Raw genomic sequence first — 23,989 nt, 5'->3', positions numbered from 1 at the left:
TGATCCATTCATTTTGTTATCCAATAATGTGTAGCATTGAACATCACCAGACATTGGCCTAGGTGTCCCTTTGCTGTGCACTACTGTTGCTTTGCAGTTTTGAGTGATAAAAGCAATGCATCAGTGAACATCCTCTTACCAGGATGTAGGATCTTCTGAGTGGGGAGAAAGTAGCGCATTGTTTAATTTTGTGTAGTTCCACGTGTTGCCTTAATTTTTCATTTCCTGACAACATTGCATGTTGTCTTGCACTGACATGGCATGAATTTTTATCAGTATGTAAGACTGCACCACATTTTGCATGAACTAGTACACCTTTTCACTTAAGTTTGCATGGTTATTATACATTTTTTTCTTCTTTTCTTCTTTATTGCACTATAGCCACGTATGGCAGAGGAGAACTTAGAGTCCGCAATCGACTACCTACGAGATATTGAGGTAATGCACTTTCTCTTCTGCTTGGTTTGTGTGTTTGGACATTTCTCAAGAGCAGGAGTGGTTTTACATTGCTTATGTTCTGTTGTCAAATGCATTGAACTTAAGAAAAGTACTATATGAAAAACTTGAAAGTTTTACTCCTGCAATATTTAAATAGATTAAATACATGAATGCATATCTTTTAATTCATACCAGGACTCAAATAGTCACGCCTCACGCAGAACCAAATGAGATATGATTGCCTTAAGTGTTACGTCCCTCAGCTGTCATGGTTTATCTGACTTACTGTAAACATTTACCAGTGAACAAACTTTTCTTTTTCTTTTTAGGGATCAAGAATAGATGAGAGATTGGAGGATGCTGTTAATGTGCTACAGCGCCACGCAGAAACCACAGGTGGTCTACCAGGGGCTGGAGGTCACCTTGGGCCGTCCTCCCATGGAGGCTCCCTCCCTCCCTACCCATCTGCTCTAGATTCACATCTTGGAGCCCCACCAAATTCCACTTTCACAACATTGGGGTCCCATTCTCAAGACCTAAAAGGCCTTGTTTCAGGTAAGAAACACACTTGATCATCATTTTTGCTTTCAGTAAGCTGTACATCAACTGACTTTTCTATCCCATTAGAGAATTATGCTGTACATGTGTGTACATCATATTTGTTATTATAAAAATAACATTGTGGTTTATGTCACCATGATGTATAAAACATATGATACAGGCCTCCCTCCTGATGCATCAGCCCTCATGGAGTAATGCTCTTTCCTCCATTCAGGTTTAGGCGACAGCTCCAAGGACAAGCTGGACATCAAGACGGAAGATCTCTCCTCGCACCTTCCCACCACCACTGTGGCGGGGTCTATGCCAGCTGGAACTAAGGGTGGCAAACGGTCACGAAGGTATTGATATATAGTTTTTGTGCATGTTGAGTTGGATCAAAGTAAGGACCAATTTTCATGAATGCCATTTCTTGATCTCAAGTTGTAAACTGATTCTGTCACGTGATGGAGTAAATGAAATTCACTCTAATTGTCTGGCCACAACATAACAATTACCTTTCATTCAGATTGTCACTATGTTCCACTTGTAATTCTCCTTTTTTTTTATGATACATCAACATAAACACTCATGTTCACCACTTTTCCCATTCATCATTTGTGTGCTTCATATGACACGTGACACTAAGCTGTCAGATGTGTTCAGGGTAACACACTAAGGTGGTTTGGCCACATGGAGGGAATCAGGGAAAAATGGATAACGTTGAGGTAATGTAGTTTTATTTAGAGGCTCAGAGTAACACTTTCACACAAGGAAATGTACTGTTAAGCTTATAAACACACTTGGGTGCCCTGTACAAGAAACGTCTGTCTCCTTAGGGTTAGTTCTTCCCATTCTGCTACAAAAGACAGGTAGGAGAGGGTCACCCCTACTGAATGTTTGTCACAACCTTGGGGCTGATAGGTGACAGGGCAAGGCCCATCCATCTCCACCCTACCTGGAGATCTAATTCTGGATCTCTTGTATGAGCTGAGTGTGCTGAAGGAAAAAGTGCTGTCAGATAGATTAGTATATATAGGAAGGAATGAAAGAAGTGTAAGACCTAGAGTGAGGATGAGGTTGAGTGTAGCGTGGTGAGGTGAGGTGACCTTACCATGCACTTTTCGTAGAATATTTAGGTGTTCACATTCTCGAGTTTTTATTCATCATTGTGTAGGAACATAATACCACTACTCACACCAAAACTTATGAGTCTGTTCAGTCTAACATCAACTTTCTTGGCTCATCACCTTTCTAGACATTTCCATTGCCTCTCACCATACACCACTACCAGTACTTTTGGTCATTATTTCAAGTTTAGTGAATTTTTTATATGGTAGTCAAATGATTGTTGGCCTTCATTTTGTTTACACCATCTCACATGCTCACCACTGAAGGTAGTGGTTTTAAATATCAGTTGAAAATTACCCTTTGATGATTTTAAATTATAATTGGGTATTTTCATGCATAAGAATTTAGATTCTAGAACCTGATGTTTTGTTATATAGTTCTTAAATAGGACTAGTCATTTATGAGCTAAAGTTCTGTGAAGGAAAAGATGTTCTTGATTACTAAAGGAGTAAAAACATACATTTTTTGAAGAAATGTCAGTTCAGTGTATCATCAATCCTGTTTATTTTCATGTTATTAGACTGCATACATGAATGTTTTATTAAGATGATTATCATCAAAATAATAAAGTAGTAGCAGGATTTCTTAGAATGTCCTTACTCACACTACTGTTATCTGTTTGACTTTAAGATTTAGTTCTTATTTCAGGGCTGTTCCTTATTAACAGTATTTAAGTTCTGATAATGACCTCTTGTTAGTTCTTGTTCCAGTACGGAGGAGGACGAATGTGCAGACCCAGAAACTAAAGCCTTAAGAGAGAAGGAGCGGCGCCAGGCCAACAATGCGAGGGAAAGGTGAGTCCCAGTGTTCAGTGTTCCTTGTGGCTGGGCAGAGCAGTTTTGCATCACTATAAGACACCAGCGGCTGTTGGTTGACATTCTGTGCTGAAATTTTTAGGGGTTTTTATTAAACCTATTGGACTTGGTTTCATATTATTATGGAGTTTATATTTGGCATAAATTAAACTTATCTTAAACAGAAGTGTTGATTTGTATTATACATGGATTAATAATATAAAGCTTCAGAATGGGATCAAAATCAATAATTTAAGGTAATATTGATTTTGAATTAATTATACTGTTACAGATTAAAAGGAGTTATTGATAAGTAGAACAACTTATAGTGATACTGTGCAAACTGCTTCTTATTATTGTTGTTTGTGTTAAAATGTCTGTGTGTGTGTGTGTGGAAGTTGCTCAGCATTAATGTTAAGACATATATAGTCTACTTTATGTTACTTGATATTCAGATCAGTATTTCTCACGCCTCTTTGGGTATCAAAAATAGTAAGTCAAAATCCTAAGGTTATCGGTTTCAGATTCAGCTGACTTGTGATGCTGAATGTTTAAACTCAGTGGATTCACCTCTGTCATCCCTTCTAAGAGGATGCACAAAACTTAACTGAAAGTTGTGTGCCACAAACACATGATATCTTCATAATGATTTATTTTCATTGTAACAGTAATACAAAGTTGAGAAATACTGGTTTGTAGCCAACAAAATAATGGCCAAATTAATCTTGATATAAATGTCTTAGTACCAAGGTGAATCCAGAAGACTGGAGGTAGCAGCATCATCCTGCAACTCCAGCTGAGCCAGTGGGTCTAGGGCTTGGGTGTTCATTTCACACTTTTCCTCTGGTTACATGTTGTCTTTGCCCTCTCAGCTGACTGGACAAATTATAATGTTCAGTACCTCCTTTTCCCAATTATATTTTATCTGAAATAAATAACAAAAAAGTTAAATAACATATATTTGGACAATTTAATTATTCATCTTGAATGTCTCACAAAGATTTTATAATGAGATCAGGCCATAAAATTGGGCTTAAATGATATTTTCAAACAAATATTTTTGGATGAGAGCTTTTAAAAAAATAATAACTGGCCTTTGTAGGAATAGATTAAAATCATATTTATATTCCTCTACAAATTATTTATTGGCATCATCTCCATTGCCTTTCTTATTTTTACCTTTTCTTCTATTATGTATTGTTGACCAAATATCTTTACTACAATTCTCTTAATGATCTGTTTGCTGCCCCTCTTTGTTGCTGTGTTTACCATGCATACTCATGTCACAGGCAGTTGTTTGAGCAGTTTTTAAGGCATGCTTTCAAAAGTCAACTCCTGCATGGATATGTCTTTAGGGGCATAGATTTATTCCTTCATCAAATATATCATGACCTAGAATATGGTTGACATAAATGAGTGCCTATTTCATGAGTATGTTTGTTATATATCTACCTGCATCCCTCCTACATGGCTGTCTCATCCTCTTTGAAGAAGACTGTCGAAATGTTAGAGTAAATGTAGTACAAGCACTACTTCGTGTGTTTGCCTACACCTTTCACACACCCCATTTGTTGCTGTTTCTGCCATCTGTATCTCTTTGTCTTTCTACACACACACACATTGTTGGGTCCTAATAATGTAATATCCTATGCAGTAATTTTTTATGGAAGGATAAGAATAGATTCCACACCGTTTTGTAACTCTTGAACTGATGCACCAGCCCATGCCCATGGCAAGAGAGACAACTCTATTCATTTAACTCTGGTTTTGTTTCAGGTATTAATGAGCTGTTACACTTGTTTGAAGGGACAGCATTTGACAGGATGATTGGCACCCACTCTACTTGTTTCTCTAACTTTTTATATTTTTTACGACTCCATACATGTCTGCATGCGTCAGCCTTGTCCTCCTACTGGTGACTCTTCATCGAGTCACCGTGAGGAAGGAAGGGCACCCTTGAGGATAAATCATGGTTGTAGAGCAAGACAAAAACGTGTGGAACAGATTCTTATTCTCACCATTGCAATAAGTATTGGCTCTGTGTGATTTCAAAATGTGCATGATTTTCATGGTGTAAACCTTACATACAATGAAAACCCAGCGTATGTATGTATTTCTCTCTTTCTTTCTCTTTCTCAGTGTTATATTTTGCCTGATTTTGCCTCTGCTTGTGTTTTATATTTCCCCTTCATATTGGGTGTTTGTCTGATTATGGTTTCTCCTATGATTACATTGTTTATTAACAGATATTTGATTTCCAGATTCTCTATTCATCAAGGCCTGTTTGAAATATAGTCCTGCTTCTAGCCAAGAGGAAAATGGAAACCGTAAATGTGCTCATTAATTGTAACTACCAAATAACCCAAATATGAAGGGGCTGCTTTCCTACTTACGCAATTGTCTTGAACTTAATACACCCTTAATCTTTTGCGTGCTTCATTATTTCATAAAGTGCATTCAGGCACTTTGCATCTCGAATCCCTTTGGTTATCAATAATGATGACATTTACGGTTTTGCCTTTCAGAGTACGAGTACGTGATATAAATGAAGCATTTAAGGAATTAGGTCGTATGTGTATGATCCATTGTAAGAATGATAAGGCGCAGACCAAGCTTAACATTTTGCACATGGCTGTGGAGGTGATCACCACACTGGAGCAGCAGGTTAGAGGTAAGCCTGCCATGCTGAACCCAACTGGGCTAGTTTGCTCTCACCCAGCCTCACCCAGCCACACCCTGTTGCCACTGCCTGGGAATAAATTTCCTAGTCCTCTTACTTTCCAAGTGCTAAGAGGATAGAATACACTGTGGCAGGGGTGGTTGGAGAGGAGTGTTGGGTAGGGCAGGACTATTCCCAGCTTGGGGTTCTTACCCATCCACTACTAACACTAACACACCATCACCTGTTCTTTCACCCACCAGGATCAGAATCCGTGACATAAACGACGCTCTCAAGGAACTCGGAAGAATGTGTATGACACATCTGAAAACTGACAAGCCCCAGACTAAGCTGGGCATTCTCAACATGGCAGTTGATGTTATAATGTCGCTCGAACAACAAGTCAGAGGTACAAACTTGTTACTAATAGAATGAGTGCAGTCATTGGTGTTTTCATGTTATGTCTTCATATGATCACATTTATCAGCTCTGCTGTGTGAAAATATCTTTTGAAACTATTTAGTCATGGTTGGATTTTATTTGGCTTCCTTTATAGGTTTATTCTAAGATTTTCAAGGGATATTTCTGGTTTTCTTTGGCTAAGGAATCTTTGATCTAGAAATTTTCTCACAATTTATTCTGACCTTGATTTTTACTTGCGTATCTGAAACACCACATTTTACTCTTGATTTCAAATTTCTTAACAGGAAAACAAGAAGTGTTTTATATATATATATATATATATATATATATATATATATATATATATATATATATATATATATATATATATATATATATATATATATATATATATATATAATCAATTGTTTCTATACCCTGAGTTTTTTGCTCTGTTGATTCTGATTCTTTCCACTTTAGCCTCGGCCATTTCTTTATTCCAACTGCCAGCTTTCATTTTTCTCCCCTCCTTCACCTGCCATAAGGTTGTTGTTTCTTGGCTTTGTTATGAATTATTTTCTTTGATTCTATTTGTTTTTGCATATTGTCTTGTGTATGCTTGTGTTGCATGTTGGATTTTTGGTCCTATTAAACTTAAGAAGTCATTAGTAAAAATTATCTGTTGAGCTTTGATTACCACATGCTGCTAGTGCCTTCAGGGCACACTAATTCTTCAAGTCTTACCAGTGTTTGATTAATACTAAGTCTCTTCCAGTAGATTTAGTTAAATGGTATTGCCTACGAGTCATGGATTGAAATAAATTAGGTTAGATTTCCTCATGCAATTTTGTGAAAAGCTGTTTGGTAATGGAATCCAGATTAATGGGATTTATATAAGTTTCTCTTAGCAGTCATTCAAATAGTGCTTGTATATAGAAATGGTGATCTTATTTAGGAATGGAATTTTGTAACAAAAAAATGCATGATTATATTATAGTCAGTCTTTAAATCAAAATATTGAAGTAAGTTTATTGAAACAATTCCTCAATGTGACAACAGGCTGTAGTATTAGGATCTAGGGAAACTATCAGCTGGTAAAATTGAAGGGACAAAAGGAGCGGGAGGGGAGGAGCAGGGGGAGAGTAGTAGGACTCTTTGGAGGAGGACTGGAAGCAAATGTTAAGGTTGTGTCATGCATTTTCACTGAAGGTGATTGCTAGTTCTGCATTTACTATTATTTCCAGGGTATTTACACTATGTGTCTTTTTATAGTAATGAGGTTTATGCCAAGCTCAACTCTATAGTCGACCAGTGCCCCCCACGTGACGCACACTCATTGAGGCGACTTCCATGCATTTACTGCACAGAGAGGATTGGCCATCATGAGTTGTATGTGGTCCCCATGGCTCTGGCACCAAAAACATAAACAGTTCACTCCTTGTGAACTTCGCAAAGTCCAGAAGTAAAGGATTGATGGTTCCTGATTCTAGAGATGCAACCCTCGCCATTTGACTTGGTATAGTAATGCTGAGTTCTCTGTGACACCACAGACTTGTTGCAAAACTGAGGATATTCATCAGCTAAAAGAAAATTTCAAGATGCAATCCTCTGGGGTTCCATCTTGAGAAACTGGTGTGTGTTCAAGCATATGCAGTGGCAGTCTCAAATCTGGTGTAAGCTTCCTGTTAGTTTATGCCTCAGCCAGAGCTAGTCATTTTTGTGCTTGATTGTGATTTTGGATCCAGCATAGAGTTTCCTATCAGCGTCCACAATTATGGGAGGTTGCCAAACCCAGGCTTAAATAGGAACCCACGCAGCCAGCTCATCATTCTTATCTCAGCATGAGAAGTTTAAACACGCCTGTTTCAGGGCTACTGATGAGTAAGGGGTAAAGGTGGGTGCATACGCTATAGCTGCATGTGGCTGTGGTGCTCATCTTCAATTCACTGGCCCTTTGAGCCTGTGGTAGGTAACAACCAGTTACCTCGGGACGCAGGCCACTGTGAAATCCAGGATTGCCACAGTTACCTTCCCCAGGTTTCCCCAGGCACCCATTTATCGACTAGCCTGAAAGGGAGGGTGATATTTAGAAGAGATTAAGGAACAGGCATAAGGCTATACAAAGCTATAGTCTATCAACTCTTAACTTGAGCCCTGTGGCTTGGCCCGGGGAACCCCCCATTGTTTACACATCTAGCGATGACCTGTGCATGGCGATCTGTCTCACGTTATAAATATATATATATATATATATATATATATATATATATATATATATATATATATATATATATATATATATATATATATATATATATATATATATATATATATATAATACGACTGCATGTTGTTATGAATGGCTTGGGATTCGAGGGAAAGACAACAACTCTGTAAACCTTCTATTTCCCTTGGCAACGTGGCTCATGCGACATTGCCGCCAGAGGGACCTTGGCAACAAGCGCCAGGCCGCACTATTCACCCTTCCGCCACCATGGAAGACTCGCGTAGGTCTCCCTCTCGCGTCCTGCACAGCCAAGCAAAAGAGATTATATATAACGTAAATAAGAGAGAGAGAGAGAGGGGAGGGGGGGGGGGGTTAGCGAGCCCCTCTGAGGAGAGTGATGGATTGATGTGGCAACAGCGCAGTCTCCCTGAGCCGTGCCTAAAGGCTCAAATTAGAATCAATAGAGTATAGTTGCATTGAGGGCGGGGCTCAAGACAAAGTGCTAAAGTTACTAAGAAGACCACCTATGCCATTTGCTGCAGCCCACAACTCTGAAGCTCCCCCAGCTTCATCAGGGATGGTATTGGGGGAATAATAAATAGTCATGTCATTGACTGCACTGTACATTATTCCATGATTGTGGTAGTATAATAATGCTCACAGTAGAGACATTTCTTTACCACAAATTGCTGGTTGGTAGTGGCCTTTGGAGATGTTTATATAATAAGCACGACTCAGAATACTATGATCTGTGAATTTCATTGAACCGTATTACTGACTACTGGATGCTGAATCTCGTAAATTTAACAAGCAATCCCAAAGTTCAGTAACACTGTGATGGCCATCATTTTACTGATATTTTGGTTTAGTAGCTTCATCTAAACAAACTTAACATGCAAAGTGCTTGCCATGAATGTGTGCCATGTACCCAACCCAGCACACATTAGTTGCTGAAACAAGTCACCCGTCCTTTTTGTTCATTTCTGCCAATGCATCATAGCAGGCAAGCCTGCCACCTATGGGACCCCAATATTCTAAGGGGGAAAGAACCCCAAGCAAAGCTCTTTGTTTCAGGGACAGCCGGAGTGGTGCAGATGTGGCACTTATCCTTACAAACAGGCCTGGGGTAAACCTTTGTAGGTGGGGGTATTAGAGATTCAGGCTGCACCTCTGGACTTGGTATAGTAATGCTAGAAGGGTATCTAAGGATATTAACCTTATTCTTTAAAATACTTGTCAGAGGATCCTTCTGAACAGCAGGGGTTTCAAGAGTGTAGAGTATTTTGCAACTGATCACAGGACTCTTGTTGCTATACTCAAGCTTCATGTTTGGTCATGAAGAATCTCAAGATATAACCATACTGTTTCATATGGAAAAACTGAAGGACTTAGCATATGTTCATGAATATGCAATCTCAAAGTGGTTCAATATGCTCAGGTCCCTTGAGGACCCTATAGAAATGTGGGATATCTTCAAACTCACAAAGCTGCAAGAGAGTTAATTGGAGAACACTTCAAGGTGGTATTGCTTTGGGGAGATGCAGGAGAATATCAAGAAGAATCATGCTGTCAAGCTCTGTCATATTGGGCTAGAGCTCTCCTGAAGAGAGACAAGGCAAGGTATGTCAGGAGTCTCGCTGAGGACATCTGGACAATTTCAATGCAAATGACCTCTGACCACTCCACTCTGAGCCTCCCTCTCAGATGAGCTCCAATCAAACAGCAGATGGTTGCCTAGTGTCAGACAGTGTCAGACATGGATGGCCAGAGTGTTTGTCTGGCTTAGTATTTTGAACAGTTCTACACAGTAGTGGCAGAAATAAACAAATTGCACAAGAGTGGAATTGTTTTGTTTAAATTTGTAATATAGATACAAGTGCTATCCATTGGATGAATTATTCTCATACAACGAATGTAAATTATCAGCTTCATACTTTGAAACTGAGAAAAGTTTTACTGCAAATCATTCTAATATAGGGTATCTTATGGATACCCATAAATTGAAGTTTTGGGAAAAAAGTTCTTCTCTGATTATAGGGAAAAGAATGATACTAATTTTCTCCTGCTTTCACCCACCAGAACGAAATCTGAATCCTAAGGCAGCTTGTCTGAAGCGACGCGAAGAAGAGAAGTCCGACGGTTCAAAGTTGCCGCCACCACACCTGCCGCACCACTCCAGTGTGGCACCACCCTACCCTAATTTGCCCGTAAGTAATGGATTGAATACCCATGGAGGTGTGGGATTGACCAGGAGCTGCAAAATGTGTATAGGTTATATGGGCACAATAAAGGATTTATTTGTATAGTGGTGAAAAGAATCACTTCAGTTAAGTCTTGGGTGAAAGCAAATGGAGAAAATCTAAAAGATGGCTATATATGTTTAAAGACTCCATTTAACAATTGACAATCAAAGATGCAACTTGATAGATGACTAATAGTCTGGAATGGGAAATAAATGAATCAGGACTGCAGTATAGCCACTACTTGCCTCAGACCCTAAGGCTTTGTGATTATTTGGCATCACTATTATTACTATTATTATTCATCAATGTTATATTGGATCATGTCAAAATGACCAAGCATTACATATTTACCTTCTGCTTTGTTCACAGGGTGATCATCTAAGCCATGGTGGTGCTGGATCTCACTAGTAACCTGACCACCACTGGCAGCAGCTGTAGTCCAGCCCACCAAGGACTACAGTGGGGGTTGTGGAGGCCCCCACCCCTAGTGGGTGTATTGAAATACAGCTAAGCCACACTGATGCCTTTGCGAGAGGGGCGCTGTGTGACACATCCATGTGGCAGGGGATTGTGACTTAGGGCAATTATATGTGTTTAGTGTATATTTTTTAAGCAGCCAAGAATATGGCAAGGGATGGGACAGTAAGGAACTGTTGCTTAGGACACCAGGGATCCCTAATCCCCCTGCCCAGTGCAGCTCAGTGTGTGGTCTGAGTGCGATCTTCCACAACATATCTCGCAGCCAATCATATCACAGGCAGCCTAAGCTTGGTCATGATGTGACAGTGAATGAAGCTTCACATGCATTGAAATGTGCAAATATGCCAGTCTTGGTGTGTATCTGAGCTCTTAAAGTGCTTGTGCATATTGAGCACTGACTCAAAATTAATACTTGAAATTGGAAAGGTTTTACAAAGAGCAACAAGATGCCTTGAAGTGTGAAGTGAAGCTGAATAGTGCAGTGTTATGAACTGAGTTGGCATTAAGAACCAACCATACACTCTGGGTTGGAAGTGAAGACCAAGCAATGAACTTGACTGTATTAGGTTTAGCATTGTATACATAATTATTATACATTGTGTACAGAATGACTCATTATTTTATTAAAAAAACATTTTTAGCTAGGTGATTATTCAGAAAAGATTGATATAATGAATGCACAATGCTATAATGAACAGATGGTTTACATCATGGAATATGATTCAGAAGCTAAAATCATAAAAGGTAGCTTCACAGTGTTGAGCAACTCCTCGTTTAAGTGCATAATTTTAGTGTAGTTGTTAGTGCTTCCCATTTTCCTGTGTTCATCTGCTGACTTTTATTAATATATAATTTTTTTTTATTTTATACTCATTATTTAGACCTGGAACCCTGTGTCCACCTTTCTATCATGAGTGGAGGGAGGCCCACCAGTCCAGTGCCTCAACATTGGTTAACTATCTGGGGGAGTTAGTGATATTAATTTTATCAATTAGCGAGAGGGCTTTACTTGTTGTTCAGCTAAGAAACAGCAGCTTGACAAAAAGTCTTGTGTAGCTTATTATTAGATATATAATCATCTGGTTTTCAGCAAAGAAAGACTTTTCAAAATTGCAGCTAAATGTCATTCATAAATTATTGTGACATGACATTTTACAAAACTTATGTTAATCACTCAATGGTGCAAATTTCTGCAATTTACACATGCTAAAACATTCCAATTGAAGTGTCATTGAACTTGTTGGTAATTACATCTGTGGTCATTGACCAGGTAATAATCCCACTCATCCTCTGACTGCACTTTCACATTTCATTATGAAAAAAATGTACATAGCAGGTACATGGTGGTGTTTGCACATGTTATCTTATTAATATCCAGTTCTATTGGATAATGTATTACAAATTACTGAACACAACCATGACCCTGAGTTCTATATGCAGTTGACCTTCAGCATCTGGCTGTCAGGTGCTGCGAGGCTCAGCTGTTGGAGATCTCAAGCCTCCAGTGTGATTTATATTTGCTTTAGGTACTTGACAAGATAATTTAGCTAAGAATTGGTTGAAAGATTATTGAAATTATTGAATTTTTTTTTAATATTTTCTTGTAGCGTGTTCTCAACTCTGTAGATATTATGATGGTTTGTTGAGATAATGTTTGATAACAGGAGCAGCCAGCATTAGTTTCACCAACTAATTTTTATCCTTGTGCATTTTCAAAGATTCATATTTAAGTATTTTAACTCAGAAATATTCCATCCATCCTGGTATGCCTGAGACTTGCAGGGGCCTTCGCTGTTCCCTGCATCAACGCTCACTTGATAAACTCTGCCAGCTCACCCATGCTACCTTAATTTCCCTTTCCCTTTCCTCCCTCCCCCCTCCCCCCCCCCCAGCTATTATGATGGGGAGTGTTGAGTTCAGGCACCAGTTCAGTGTGCCTCAGAGCTTCCAGGCACTGCGGCACTTGACTCAGTCAAATGACGTGATGTGTACAAATACTGTAAGACGAGTGCAGTGGGCGCTGTGTCAGCCCATCCACGAGGGTACTCAACATGAACTTCATCTGTAGAATAATAAATGTGCCATTTTGCAACATGAAGTTTTATTTCAAATGTTTTCATGAACTGGCAGGAGCTGCCACAATTTAATGCAGAATGTTCCTGCTAAGGGTGCTCCCCACCCTGTCCAGCAGTGTCAGCGGCCACCCGGTGACGGCTTGGTCAATGACTGATGCAGGAGTTCTACAAGTCATTTACTCAGTTGCATGTCCAAACTGTGTATGGATTCTTTTAGGGTTTGTCCTAGATTTTGTAAACCACAGTAAACTGGGGAACAACAAATTATAATCCAGAAAGGATATAATTTTTTTCAGGCAACCATGTCAAACCCAAAGTGACAAATTCTAATATTAATATAGTGGCTTCACATCCTACGCAGGGCGTTTCATGTCCAATGCAGCATTTATTTGGACAAGTAATTATTGTAACGGCCCATTCGTGGACATTTACAATACTCGATTTGGCAATTACCAATATTCAGTGCCTGCCCCAGACCTTTACCACACTTGACCAGAACATTTAAGCAGCACATCTCAGATTACCTGAAACAAGTTATTTGAAAACTTGCATTTCACGTCCACAAAGGACTCACCGTTGCCACAGTGGCACAATTTTCCTTTTCAATCTCAGGTGCATGTCATACCATGTGAATTATTTACTAATAAATGCTTTTTTCTATAAAAAATCAGGTAATAAAAATGATCATAGCTATAAGTAGCTGCTCAGTTAATAATTGTAAATAAATATTCAAGAATGTATGTGACAAGAAGACAGTAGCTTATTGACCGACCCTGTTGTGAACATTTCATTGCAGACACACAGACAAACCTAAAACAAAGAGTAAAATTACTAATATACAAAAAGCAATCAAAATTAACAGAATTCAGCAACTCTGAACAAGAATATGAAGCTTATAGTAGAACCATCCTTAACCGAGGGCTGTAGTGGGGTCAGGGATGGGGGGGGGGCTGTGACCAGCCTTGCCAGGTCTCCCAAACCCGCGATGCGTAACTTCTGTGATATATGTAAAAGGCATCACAAATGATAAAATGCATACCAATGCAAGTTTAATGTGAATATTATGATATACCAAAGAAAAGTAGACTAGTTATGCATCTAATATTTATACGATTATAAAGAAACGTGGCATACATATTTTACAGTGGTGCTCAGAAAATGTTATTACTTTTGTTTGACTTTTGCTGCAGTTCTAAGGTGGATAAGGAATGTAACAATTATATTTATAAGATAGTTTGAAGGAATATAAGTAGAAATATATGATATTTTCTTAATAAAAATAAATGTTAAACCTCTCATGAGCAGCAGCACTTCCACTAAAGCCGGCATCACACTGGACCAAATCTAGCGAGCACGAGCTTTTGCTGGAGGGATGGCTTGCTCGCGAGCTTTTTCTCCTTCATTTAGCTCGCCGTTTGGACGGGGAGCAGCTTGGCGAGCCGCAAGCAGGCAGTCAAATGAGCTCTTTGGTGCACCGATATGTGAATAATATATATTACCTAGTGTATTGGATCCGTATACCCATGATATTAGAGAGCTTATTCACATACTCATTTCAGGTTTGATGGTGTTTGTAATATTTTATAATATTGTGAAAAGTAGTGTTGGTTTTTATTTTGATTTCTGGATCCCTAACCAAGACCAAGACTGCCCAGCTGAAGTAAACACTCGCCATGCCCACCTTCACTCCTAGTTCTAGAGTTCATTGGTCCTCCGGTAATGTGCGCACTCTCTAATATTTAGAGTCAGGGACCATCCCGAGTTGTGGGACCACAGCCATCCACATTTCTCTAAGTCTACACTGAAGAAAGTTAGATGGATTGTTGTACACACCATGGGTCTCCCTTCTCTTCAGCCATGACCGAACCCAGACTTGTCTTTTCTTCTGCGTTTTTTGAATAACGGCAAGTAATGCTGTCACAGCTGCACACTTAGCCGTAATGCGAAGCGTAGATGTAGTAGGCGCCAGGCCTGAGGCTTTGTTTACAATGTTGGTCGCCACTCGCTGCTCGTCAGTGTGACGACAACAGTGACTTGCTCGCAAGCAAAAGATGCCAACAAAAGCTCGTGCTCACCAGATTTGGGTCCAGTGTGACGCCAGCTTAACCCAGCCTGACATGAGTCACATGTCGAGATCTTCTACGGAGACACGGCAATGCTGGAGACAGCTGTTGCTCCACACCCGACTGCACCCTGGCCCTCATTTAGAGGTGGTAGTACTATAATGAACTAGTAAACCCATTGTGGAGACAACATGACCATCACCACCACCACAACAACAAAATGCTGCCACCTAGTGAGTGTTGCAGCCGCAGACTTGGCTAAGCATATGTCTGGCACTTGTCAGACTTGGCCAAACCCCAGTTTTTTACCTGGATTCTATTTTGGTAGCTCTGGCTGCTAGGATAACAAAAATGCATGTTAGAACAAGGAAAGAATAGACCAATGAGAGAGCAAGATCATCATCCAAGCAATGATGCCAAGTCTGCAAGTCCCTCCCAACAAGATTTTCTGTGCCTGGTTGCATAACACCGACTATAATAGCTTTTACACCTATTGTTTCTGCCAATAATGATGCTGTATTCATAACCTTATCTTATATTCACCTTTTACACCTTATTTTTGTGAAAGTATTTGTGCTAGACTAGCAGTCAACTTAATAAACAGCTGAGCTCTGGACTTAACAATGAAACAGACCAATGACTATGCATTTGATTCTGTCCCTATTATTTTATCTTTCATTAAAAATCTGTAAGTCACCTTCCTGACAAGACCTTCCTCACCCGAGTGAACACTCCAGACACAAGCCTAGCATGACGCAAACATGGAAAACTTGAAAAAACTTATTCACATGATGCCTATTTGCCTCAATATGAATAGAACAAATTGAAATTAAATAGAGCACACTAATTTATGATACTCAAAAACATCTGACCACAGGCATACCACAGTTTATGCTTGGACATAATCAACTTTTAGCACAATCACAAAAATTGTCACTAACCAGTCTTAACTTCACTCCTCTTGGGTACACCTGCTTAGGTGTTGCTCATGGCCAGCATGGTGTTGACTTCCCATATGATCTTGCGCAACTGGTCAATGATTTCCTTCATGTAGCGAGCCTTCAGGTACAGTTGCTGGAAAATAAAATCATGTTACTCAACCTTGAGGATAAATATTAACTCCCAATTTTCTTTGCCAGTGAATCCAAAACATGAACTATGATGCATGCAAGAACTATATTGTCATTTCTAGCTTGCAAATGGAGGTAGGAGGTGTGACTGACAGGGAACTCTTGTCTTTGTTTATGACCCATGGCCCAAGACATGCCATTGGAGAGGGTTGCTAATCATTTCATTTAACCCCTTGGATGTGGATTTCCTACAAGAGGACATCACTAAGCTACAGGAGTGGAGCAAAAAGTGCCTGCTACAATTCAATGAAGAAAAATGTAAAGTCCTGCACCTTGGGAGGGGAAATCCACCATACCAATACCACATGGGAAACACTCCACTATCCACCACAGAGGCAGAGAAAGACCAGGCTACCAGTGAAGGCCAAATCCGTGCCAATTGCAGCGGACAGGTTAAGTAAGAGGGAGGAAATTTACTCTCACACCAAAAATGGCACCGATGGCTTTAATCTAACTATTTGTAATAATATTTTTGTTGAATATCACGCCATTGATATTATGGGTTAACTTTTGAGGTATAATCAAGTTTCACGACATTCACGTCACACTGCACCAAGGGGTTAATGCATTCATATTTCACGCCCATCCAGGAATGTCTTCATAAGAACGATCACCAGGAGGAAATATTCAACATTTGAAACATACCTCCTTCAGCTCCCTGGACTCCTCTACCAGGCAGCGATAATTGTCTCCTATTTTTTTGTGATCTGCTCTGCTGTCCCCCTCTTCCTTGTAAGGGATAAGACTCTGAAAAAAAAAAAAAAAAAAAAAAAAAAAAGTAATATTGCTGATGTTAAGTGACCTTTTTGCAATCCAGTATTAAAACTTTACAAATCTAGATAAATTTGAACTTTCACTCTCTTACAGCTAAAAATTTTTCAGCCATTAATAATTCAAAGCAACATAATGTCCTGTTCCAACATCCTCTGATTCAATCTACCTGAAGTTCTTGTACTCAACCCTTCTCCAGCAAATTCTCTAATTTCACCTCTCCATCTGGTCCTCAGTCTGCCCTGACCTACAATTTCTAGGATGCCACTGTTGCTTTCCATGTCCATCTGTTATTAGTTCCACACATGATATGATATTCCTATGTCCAATTATTCTCATCAGTCTAATTGAAGAATATAAATATCTTCAAACTTTGTCCATTTTCTAATTAAATTATCCTTACTTCCTGTTACTCCAGCATATCAGTGACCTTAGTGTTGCTAGCAGATGTTCCACAATGAGTTTGGTTTATGATTCTGCCTAATACCTAGTCCATTAAAGTGTTGAAAATAGATTGGGGAGGCAGTGGCTGAGTGGTAGCGTGCTGGCGTCGCGTTCGGGAGATCCAGGAGGGACATCGGTTCGAATCCTGGCCGGTACACAGCTGGGATCTTTTAGTCACTGCCGAGTGGCCTAAGACTAGCCACATGCTACCCTGAAGACCACCTATCAACCCGGACTCTAGATAACCTCTCCAAGGAAAGGCTCAAAGATGAGCTCCGGGGGGGCAGTATGAGCCAATGCAAGATGGCGCTACTATAAACACTCGCCTGTGCCACAACGGGCTGGGCCGACCATCAGGACACACCAGTGAGGAAGCCTAACAGTGCAATAGGCTGTGATGGAAAAAAAAAGAAAAAAAATGGAGCAAGTACACTGCCCTTACTCTGGTGCCAGCAACAGTAATTTTCTACATAAATGATATAGATCATAATATAAGTATGTATATATAACATGATAAACAAGGTATAACAGCCATACATGACAAGAGTAAGTACTTGGCATTTATTCATGCCTTAGGGCAGCATCCTACTGGGTGGTATGACACTGCACAGATGCCACATGCCACAAGTGTGCTGCCAATACCTACCAATCCAACTTTCCAAAATCCCTGTTCACTCTATTATAAAGATGTTGTACATATGTAAACATCAGTTCTTCAGCAATAAATCTATTGAGTTATCGGCATGTAGAAGATTTGTGAAATCTGGTAACAAAGGGTTATGACACACTCCAGACTTGTAGTTTGGCATAATAGCCACTACACAACAGAGGTGCTATGAATATGAATGGCAAAATAATAAAAGCTACACATTAGTCAAAATGGTTTATGTTACTTGCCTCAATGTGAGTGTACTCCATCCCAGCACAATCATCATTCACTCTAGTGTAAATTGCTCTGAGAGGCTTGAAGTGGCGCTGAATAGCATTAAGGTTGTCTTGAATCTTTGCTTTTTTCTCACTGCTCATCTGCGCCCCCTGAACCGTGCCATTGGGAAGCTGAAAGAGAGAGCCAGTGAGGGAGTGGTATCACAGGGTTCATTCTCAGTGTGGTGTGTTATAAGAGGTGAAGGCTAGAGGCTAAAGCCAATAAAATTAATACTTTTTGATATAACAGGGAATTTGAGTCTTATGTAAATTTATTATAATAATATCTGTTTAATAATATAATCTGATAGTTCCAGCCAAGCTGCAAGAACCGTGATGATTTAAACCTTCATGAAATATGGAAATATCAGAAAACCATTCATCCTTCTATGCCAAATCAATACCTAACAAAACCTAACAAAACCCCAAACAGTTACTATAGGTCTTGCCTCACGAAAATTCATATATGCCTCCTTACTTATGAGACTTTATATACAACAAAGTAAGGTCATTCTTTGTTGATTTATACCATATTCATGTGTTTGAAGATACCCTAAACTTGAGCCAACAAATCCTGTTTTTTTTTTTTTTTTTTACAACAAAGGAGACAGCTCAAGGGCACAAAAAAAGGAAACAATAATAAAAAAAAAAGCCCACTACTCGCTGCTCCTAAAAACAATCAAAAGAGGTGGCCGAAAGAGAGGTCAATTTCGGGAGGAGAGGTGTCCTGATAACCTTCTCTTGAAAGAGTTCAGATCGTAGGCAGGAGGAAATACAGATGAAGAAAGAATGTTCCAGAGTTTACCAGCGTGAGGGATGAAAGAGTGAAGATGCTGGTTAACTCTTGCATAAGGGGTTTGGACAGTATAGGGATGAGCATGAGTAGAAAGTCGTGTGCAGCTGGGCCGCGGGAGGGGGGGAGGCATGCAGTTAGCAAGTTCAGAAGAGCAGTCAGTGTGGAAATATCGATAGAAGATAGAAAGAGAGGCAACATCGCGACGGAATTTAAGAGGTAGAAGACTATCAGTAGGAGGAGGAGAGCTGATGAGATGAAGAGCCTTAGACTCCACTCTGTCCAGAAGAGCTGTGTGAGTGGAGCCCCCCACACATGAGATGCATACTCCATACGAGGGCGGACAAGGCCCCTGTATATGGATAGCAACTGCGCGGGGGAGAAGAACTGGTGGAGACGATACAGAACGCCCAACCTCGAGGAAGCTGATTTAGCGAGAGAGGAGATGTGAAGTTTCCAGTTGAGATTTTGAGTAAAGGATAGTCCAAGGATGTTTAGTGTTGAAGATGGTGATAGCTGAGTGTTGTTGAAAAATAGGGGATAGGTGTTTAGAAGATTGTGTCGAGTTGATAGGTGGAGAAATTGAGTTTTTGAGGCATTGAAGGACACAAGGTTCCTTCTGCCCCAATCAGAAATGATAGCAAGGTCTGAGGTTAAGCGTTCTGCAACCTCCAGTCTGGAGTCGTGTACTTCCTGTTGTGATGGTCTTCAATTGAAAGAAGTTGAATAATGCAGAGTGGAGTCGTCGGCATATGAGTGGACAGGACAGTTTGTTATGGAAAGAAGTTCATTGATGAATAACAGGAAGAGAGTGGGTGATAGGACAGAGCCCTGTGGAACACCACTGTTGATAGGTTTAGGGGAAGAACAGTGACCGTCTACCACCACAGAGATAGAACAGCCGGAAAGGAAACTGGAGATAAAGGAACAGAGAGGGATAGAATCCGAAAGAGGGCAGTTTAGAAAGCAAAGACTTGTGCCAGACTCTATCGAAGGCTTTCAATATGTCTAGTGCAACAGAGAAAGTTTCACCGAAACGGCTAAGAGAGGATGACCAAGAGTCAGTTAAGAGAGCAAGAAGATCGCCAGTAGAACGCCCCTTGCGGAACCCATACTGGCGATCAGATAGAAGGTTAGAAGTGGAAAGGTGCTTTTGAATCTTCCAGTTAAGGATTGATTCAAAAGCTTTAGATACACATGAAAGTAAAGCTATAGGGCGGTAGTTTGAGGGATTGGAACAGTCACCCTTCTTAGGCACAGGCTGTACAAAGGCATACTTCCAGCAGGAAGGAAAGGTAGATGTTGATAGGCAGAGACGAAAGAGTTTGACCAGGCATGGTGTCAGCACGGAACCACAGTTTTTAAGGACAATAGGAGGCACTCCATCAGGTCCATAAGCCTTCTGAGAGTTGAGGCCAGAGAGGGCATAGAAAACATCATTTGGAAGAATCTTAATAACAGGCATAAAGGAGTCAGAGGGGGGATGAGGTGGAGGAATATGGCCAGAATCGTCCAGGGTGGAGTTCTAACAGAAAGTTTGAGCGAAGAGTTCAGCCTTAGAGACAGAGACTATAGGACTTGACTCAAAAAATTCATATATGCATCCTTACTTATGAGACTCTCTATACAACAAAGTGAGGTCATTCTTTGTTGATTTATAACATAAGGGGCTATCATGTATTTGAAGATGGTACCCTAAACTTAACAGAACCCCAAACAGTTACTAAAGGTCTCGACTCAGAAAATTCATATATGCTCTCTTACTAATGAGACTTTCTATACAACAAAGTGAGGTCATTGTTTGTTGATTTATACCATAAGGTGCTGGCTATCATGTGTTTGAAGATACCCTAAACTTAACTTAACTAAACCCCAAACAGTTACTATAGGTCTTAACTAAAAAACAATCATATATGATTCCTTACTAATGAGACTTTCTATACAACAAAATGAGGTCATTTTATGTTTATTTATACCAGGGGTTCCCAACCATTGTATGCTCATTACCCTGCTCTCCACACCTTTCACTCATTACTCCATTTTGCTTATGCTTCCACAACTGCACTGTAGCCCACACTTAAAAAAAAAAATGTATTTATATATTTGCATGTGGTATTATGCAGGGAAGTAAAGAACTTTTGAAAAGAACAGAAAAGGACAGAGTCAGCTGCCCTAGTCTAAAGCCTAATACAATGGGTATAATTTTACTAAGATTTTTTTTCTTGGTCATCCCGATTCCCCCCCAGAAAAGACCAAATTACCCCACTTGGGGTAATTTACCCCAGGTTGGGAGCCCCTGAAATTTTATACCATAAGGTGCTGGCTATCATGTGTTTGAAGATACCTTAAACTTACCCTAACTCAACCCCAAACAGTTACTATAGGTCTTGACTCAGAAAATTCATATATGCTTCCTTACTAATGACTAGTAATGAGACTTTCTAAACAACCAAGTGAGGTCATTCTTTGCTGAATTATACAATAAGGTGATGGCTATCATGTGTTTGATGATACCATAACCTAACCCAAACAATCACTATATGATAGGTCTTCACTCAGAAAATTCATACATGCTTCCTTACTAATGAGACTTTCTATACAACAAGGGTGAGGTCACTTTGTTGATTTATACCATAAGGTGCTGACTAGCATGTGTTTCAAGATACCCAAAGCTTAAGCTAACCTTCATAAAACATTAAAATTAAAATAAACCGAATTGAATCATGGGCGTCGATTGTGGGGGGGACAAGGGGGACATGTCCCCCACACTCTTCAGACTGAGGGGGATATAGTATAACTTGTCCCCCACACTTTTCGTGGTTAGTTGTTCGTTATTATTTTACGTTTTACCAGTATATTAATAAAATAAAAGGGTGTAATAATGAAGTCAACATTTAATGCTTTTTTTTAGGGTATTTGAGCATGTTTATCACCACAACTAATGAGATTCAAAACGAGATCTTGGAGCTAATGAGCACTAGCATACTCAGGAATATTTGCAATAATGTCAGTGATATGTCTGTTCTGTTTGGAATAATCATAGATGGAACACAAGATATTCAGGGGCATGAATGGGAGTCTATATGTATTCATTATATAACTGATTCTTTTGTAGTAAAAGAAGATTTTGTTGGACTCTAATATGTATCAAACACCACAGGAGCATCACTTTGTAAAATGTTGCAGGATGTTCTAATACGGCTACAGCTACCTATCCAGAATCTAAGAGCCCAGACATATGATGGTGCAAGTAACATGTCTGGAATATACAAAGGTTGCCAGGCAGAGGTTAAGAAGATCCAACCACTGGCAAATTACTTCCACTGTGGAGCTCATGTTACACACCTTGTTTTTTTCCAAGGCCATTCAAACAGCACCATATATAAGAAATTCACTGGACAATGTCCAAGAGCTTGACAACCTTTACAAATGCTCAGGGAAATTTAAGCACCTCTACTTAAATCTGCATACTGACGCTTAAAACCAACTTGTCCAACACGTTGGCTTACTCGTTCCCTTGCTGTAAACTCAGTACTTAAGAACTACAAACTCGTACTGGATGCCCTTCAGGAGGCTGCTCATGATTTTGGGAAAACTACAGCTGCTCGAGCTTATTGCATTTTGGGTTGCATGTCATCACCTAACTGTGTTCTTGTTTTGTTGTCATCATTGCCTGTAATCCAGTGCATTGAAAACTTAATCAAAGCACTTCATGGCTCAGATGTTACTGTATCAGGTATGCTCTCTGCTGTTGAAGTAAAGTCAGAATCTGCAGGAACTTCATTGTGACCAGAAATTTCAAGAAATTTTTGCAGCAGCAGAGGAGAAGCTTACAGAATGCCAACTTGAACCTCTGACACTTCCACGACACCGTAAGTTACCAAAAAGATTTGAAAGTGGGACAGCACAAGAGTACGATGCTAGGAGGAGTTTTTTTTAAGGACTGAGTTCTATAAAATGGAAGATCAAGCTTTGGTGAATCTGGAAGAGTATTTCACATCACCCAATCTTTTGGAATACAGGGATATGACTACAATGCTGTTCAATGGATCTTACAATTTTCACAAAGTCGCAAAGTCTCCTGAGCCCCATGAGTCTCTCAAGGAAGAGCTTAGCTTCTTTCATAAGCAGTACAGATCGAGGGTCGTCATTGGAAGATTATCGAAACATCTTGAGAGGCATGGTACCGGAGGTTCGTCGGATGTTCCCTCAAATGGAAAAGCTGATCATACTCTTATAGTTTCGCCATCAAGCTCCTGTGAAGCTGAGCGATCCTTTAGTGCTCTTAGGTGCTTGAAAACCTGGCTGCGTAGTACAATGTCTCAGAAACGCCTAAATGACATCATAATCTGTCATGTGCACCGAGACCGACTCGCATCACAGAAGCCACAAAGTATTGCTCAAGAGTTCTTATGCAAATCAACAGATATTCGCAATAAGGTGTTTGAACAATTTCAAACATGCCTATTAAGCATGGTTATATTGATGGAAATGTCCCGTGCAAATGTATGTTATTTTTATCATTTGATATATCTTGAATATTGAATATGAAGGGCATAAATAACTGAATAAAATGGGACAAGATACTGTATGACTTTTCATTAATAGAATTATAATAGCAGTTTGCCTGTACCTGGATTATTGAAAATTTGTATTTCATTCTCTGGTAGACCTAATGATTAAAATCAGTGACCCATGATTATCTTAACTGCAGTATCCATGTAATTAACATACACAATTATTTCAATTATACAATACTACTACTAATGTTAGCATAGGCAGAACAGAGTATAAGAGATATTGTTAAATTTCAAGTAGCACAAGTAGTCTATAATATGCCTTAACATACACTGCATGTGGCCTCAAAATGTTTCAGAA

General features: G+C 39.6%; 2 protein-coding genes across 9 annotated transcripts in view; one reads left to right on the top strand and one right to left on the bottom strand.

Moving 5' to 3' along the window:
- Positions 1-13,003, top strand: part of LOC126996626 (transcription factor 12-like) — a 38,649-nt gene extending 25,646 nt beyond the window's left edge. For 3 of the 7 annotated variants that reach the window (XM_050857301.1, XM_050857305.1, XM_050857307.1), the window contains 7 exons: positions 382-438; positions 768-993; positions 1,214-1,337; positions 2,805-2,900; positions 5,823-5,968; positions 10,268-10,395; positions 10,801-13,003. In XM_050857301.1, the coding sequence (XP_050713258.1) occupies positions 382-438; positions 768-993; positions 1,214-1,337; positions 2,805-2,900; positions 5,823-5,968; positions 10,268-10,395; positions 10,801-10,839 (816 nt within the window). In that variant the 3' untranslated portion in view covers positions 10,840-13,003. Of the gene's footprint in view, positions 1-381; positions 439-767; positions 994-1,213; positions 1,338-2,804; positions 2,901-5,425; positions 5,572-5,822; positions 5,969-10,267; positions 10,396-10,800 lie in introns of all 7 variants that reach the window. The other 4 variants (XM_050857304.1, XM_050857302.1, XM_050857303.1 and 1 more) reach the window with 4 other exon arrangements.
- LOC126996627 (mediator of RNA polymerase II transcription subunit 30-like) overlaps positions 3,536-23,989 on the bottom strand; it is a 43,069-nt gene continuing 22,615 nt past the window's right edge. For both annotated transcript variants that reach the window (XM_050857308.1, XM_050857309.1), the window contains 4 exons: positions 18,292-18,450; positions 16,825-16,926; positions 15,991-16,123; positions 3,536-3,825 (listed from right to left, as the gene is read on the bottom strand). In XM_050857308.1, the coding sequence (XP_050713265.1) occupies positions 16,025-16,123; positions 16,825-16,926; positions 18,292-18,450 (360 nt within the window). In that variant the 3' untranslated portion in view covers positions 3,536-3,825; positions 15,991-16,024. The remainder of the gene's footprint in view (positions 3,826-15,990; positions 16,124-16,824; positions 16,927-18,291; positions 18,451-23,989) is intronic.

This window comes from Eriocheir sinensis, chromosome 10, assembly GCF_024679095.1.
Source record: "Eriocheir sinensis breed Jianghai 21 chromosome 10, ASM2467909v1, whole genome shotgun sequence".
NCBI lineage: Eukaryota > Metazoa > Arthropoda > Malacostraca > Decapoda > Varunidae > Eriocheir > Eriocheir sinensis.
This window is presented reverse-complemented; position numbering and strand designations above follow the sequence as displayed.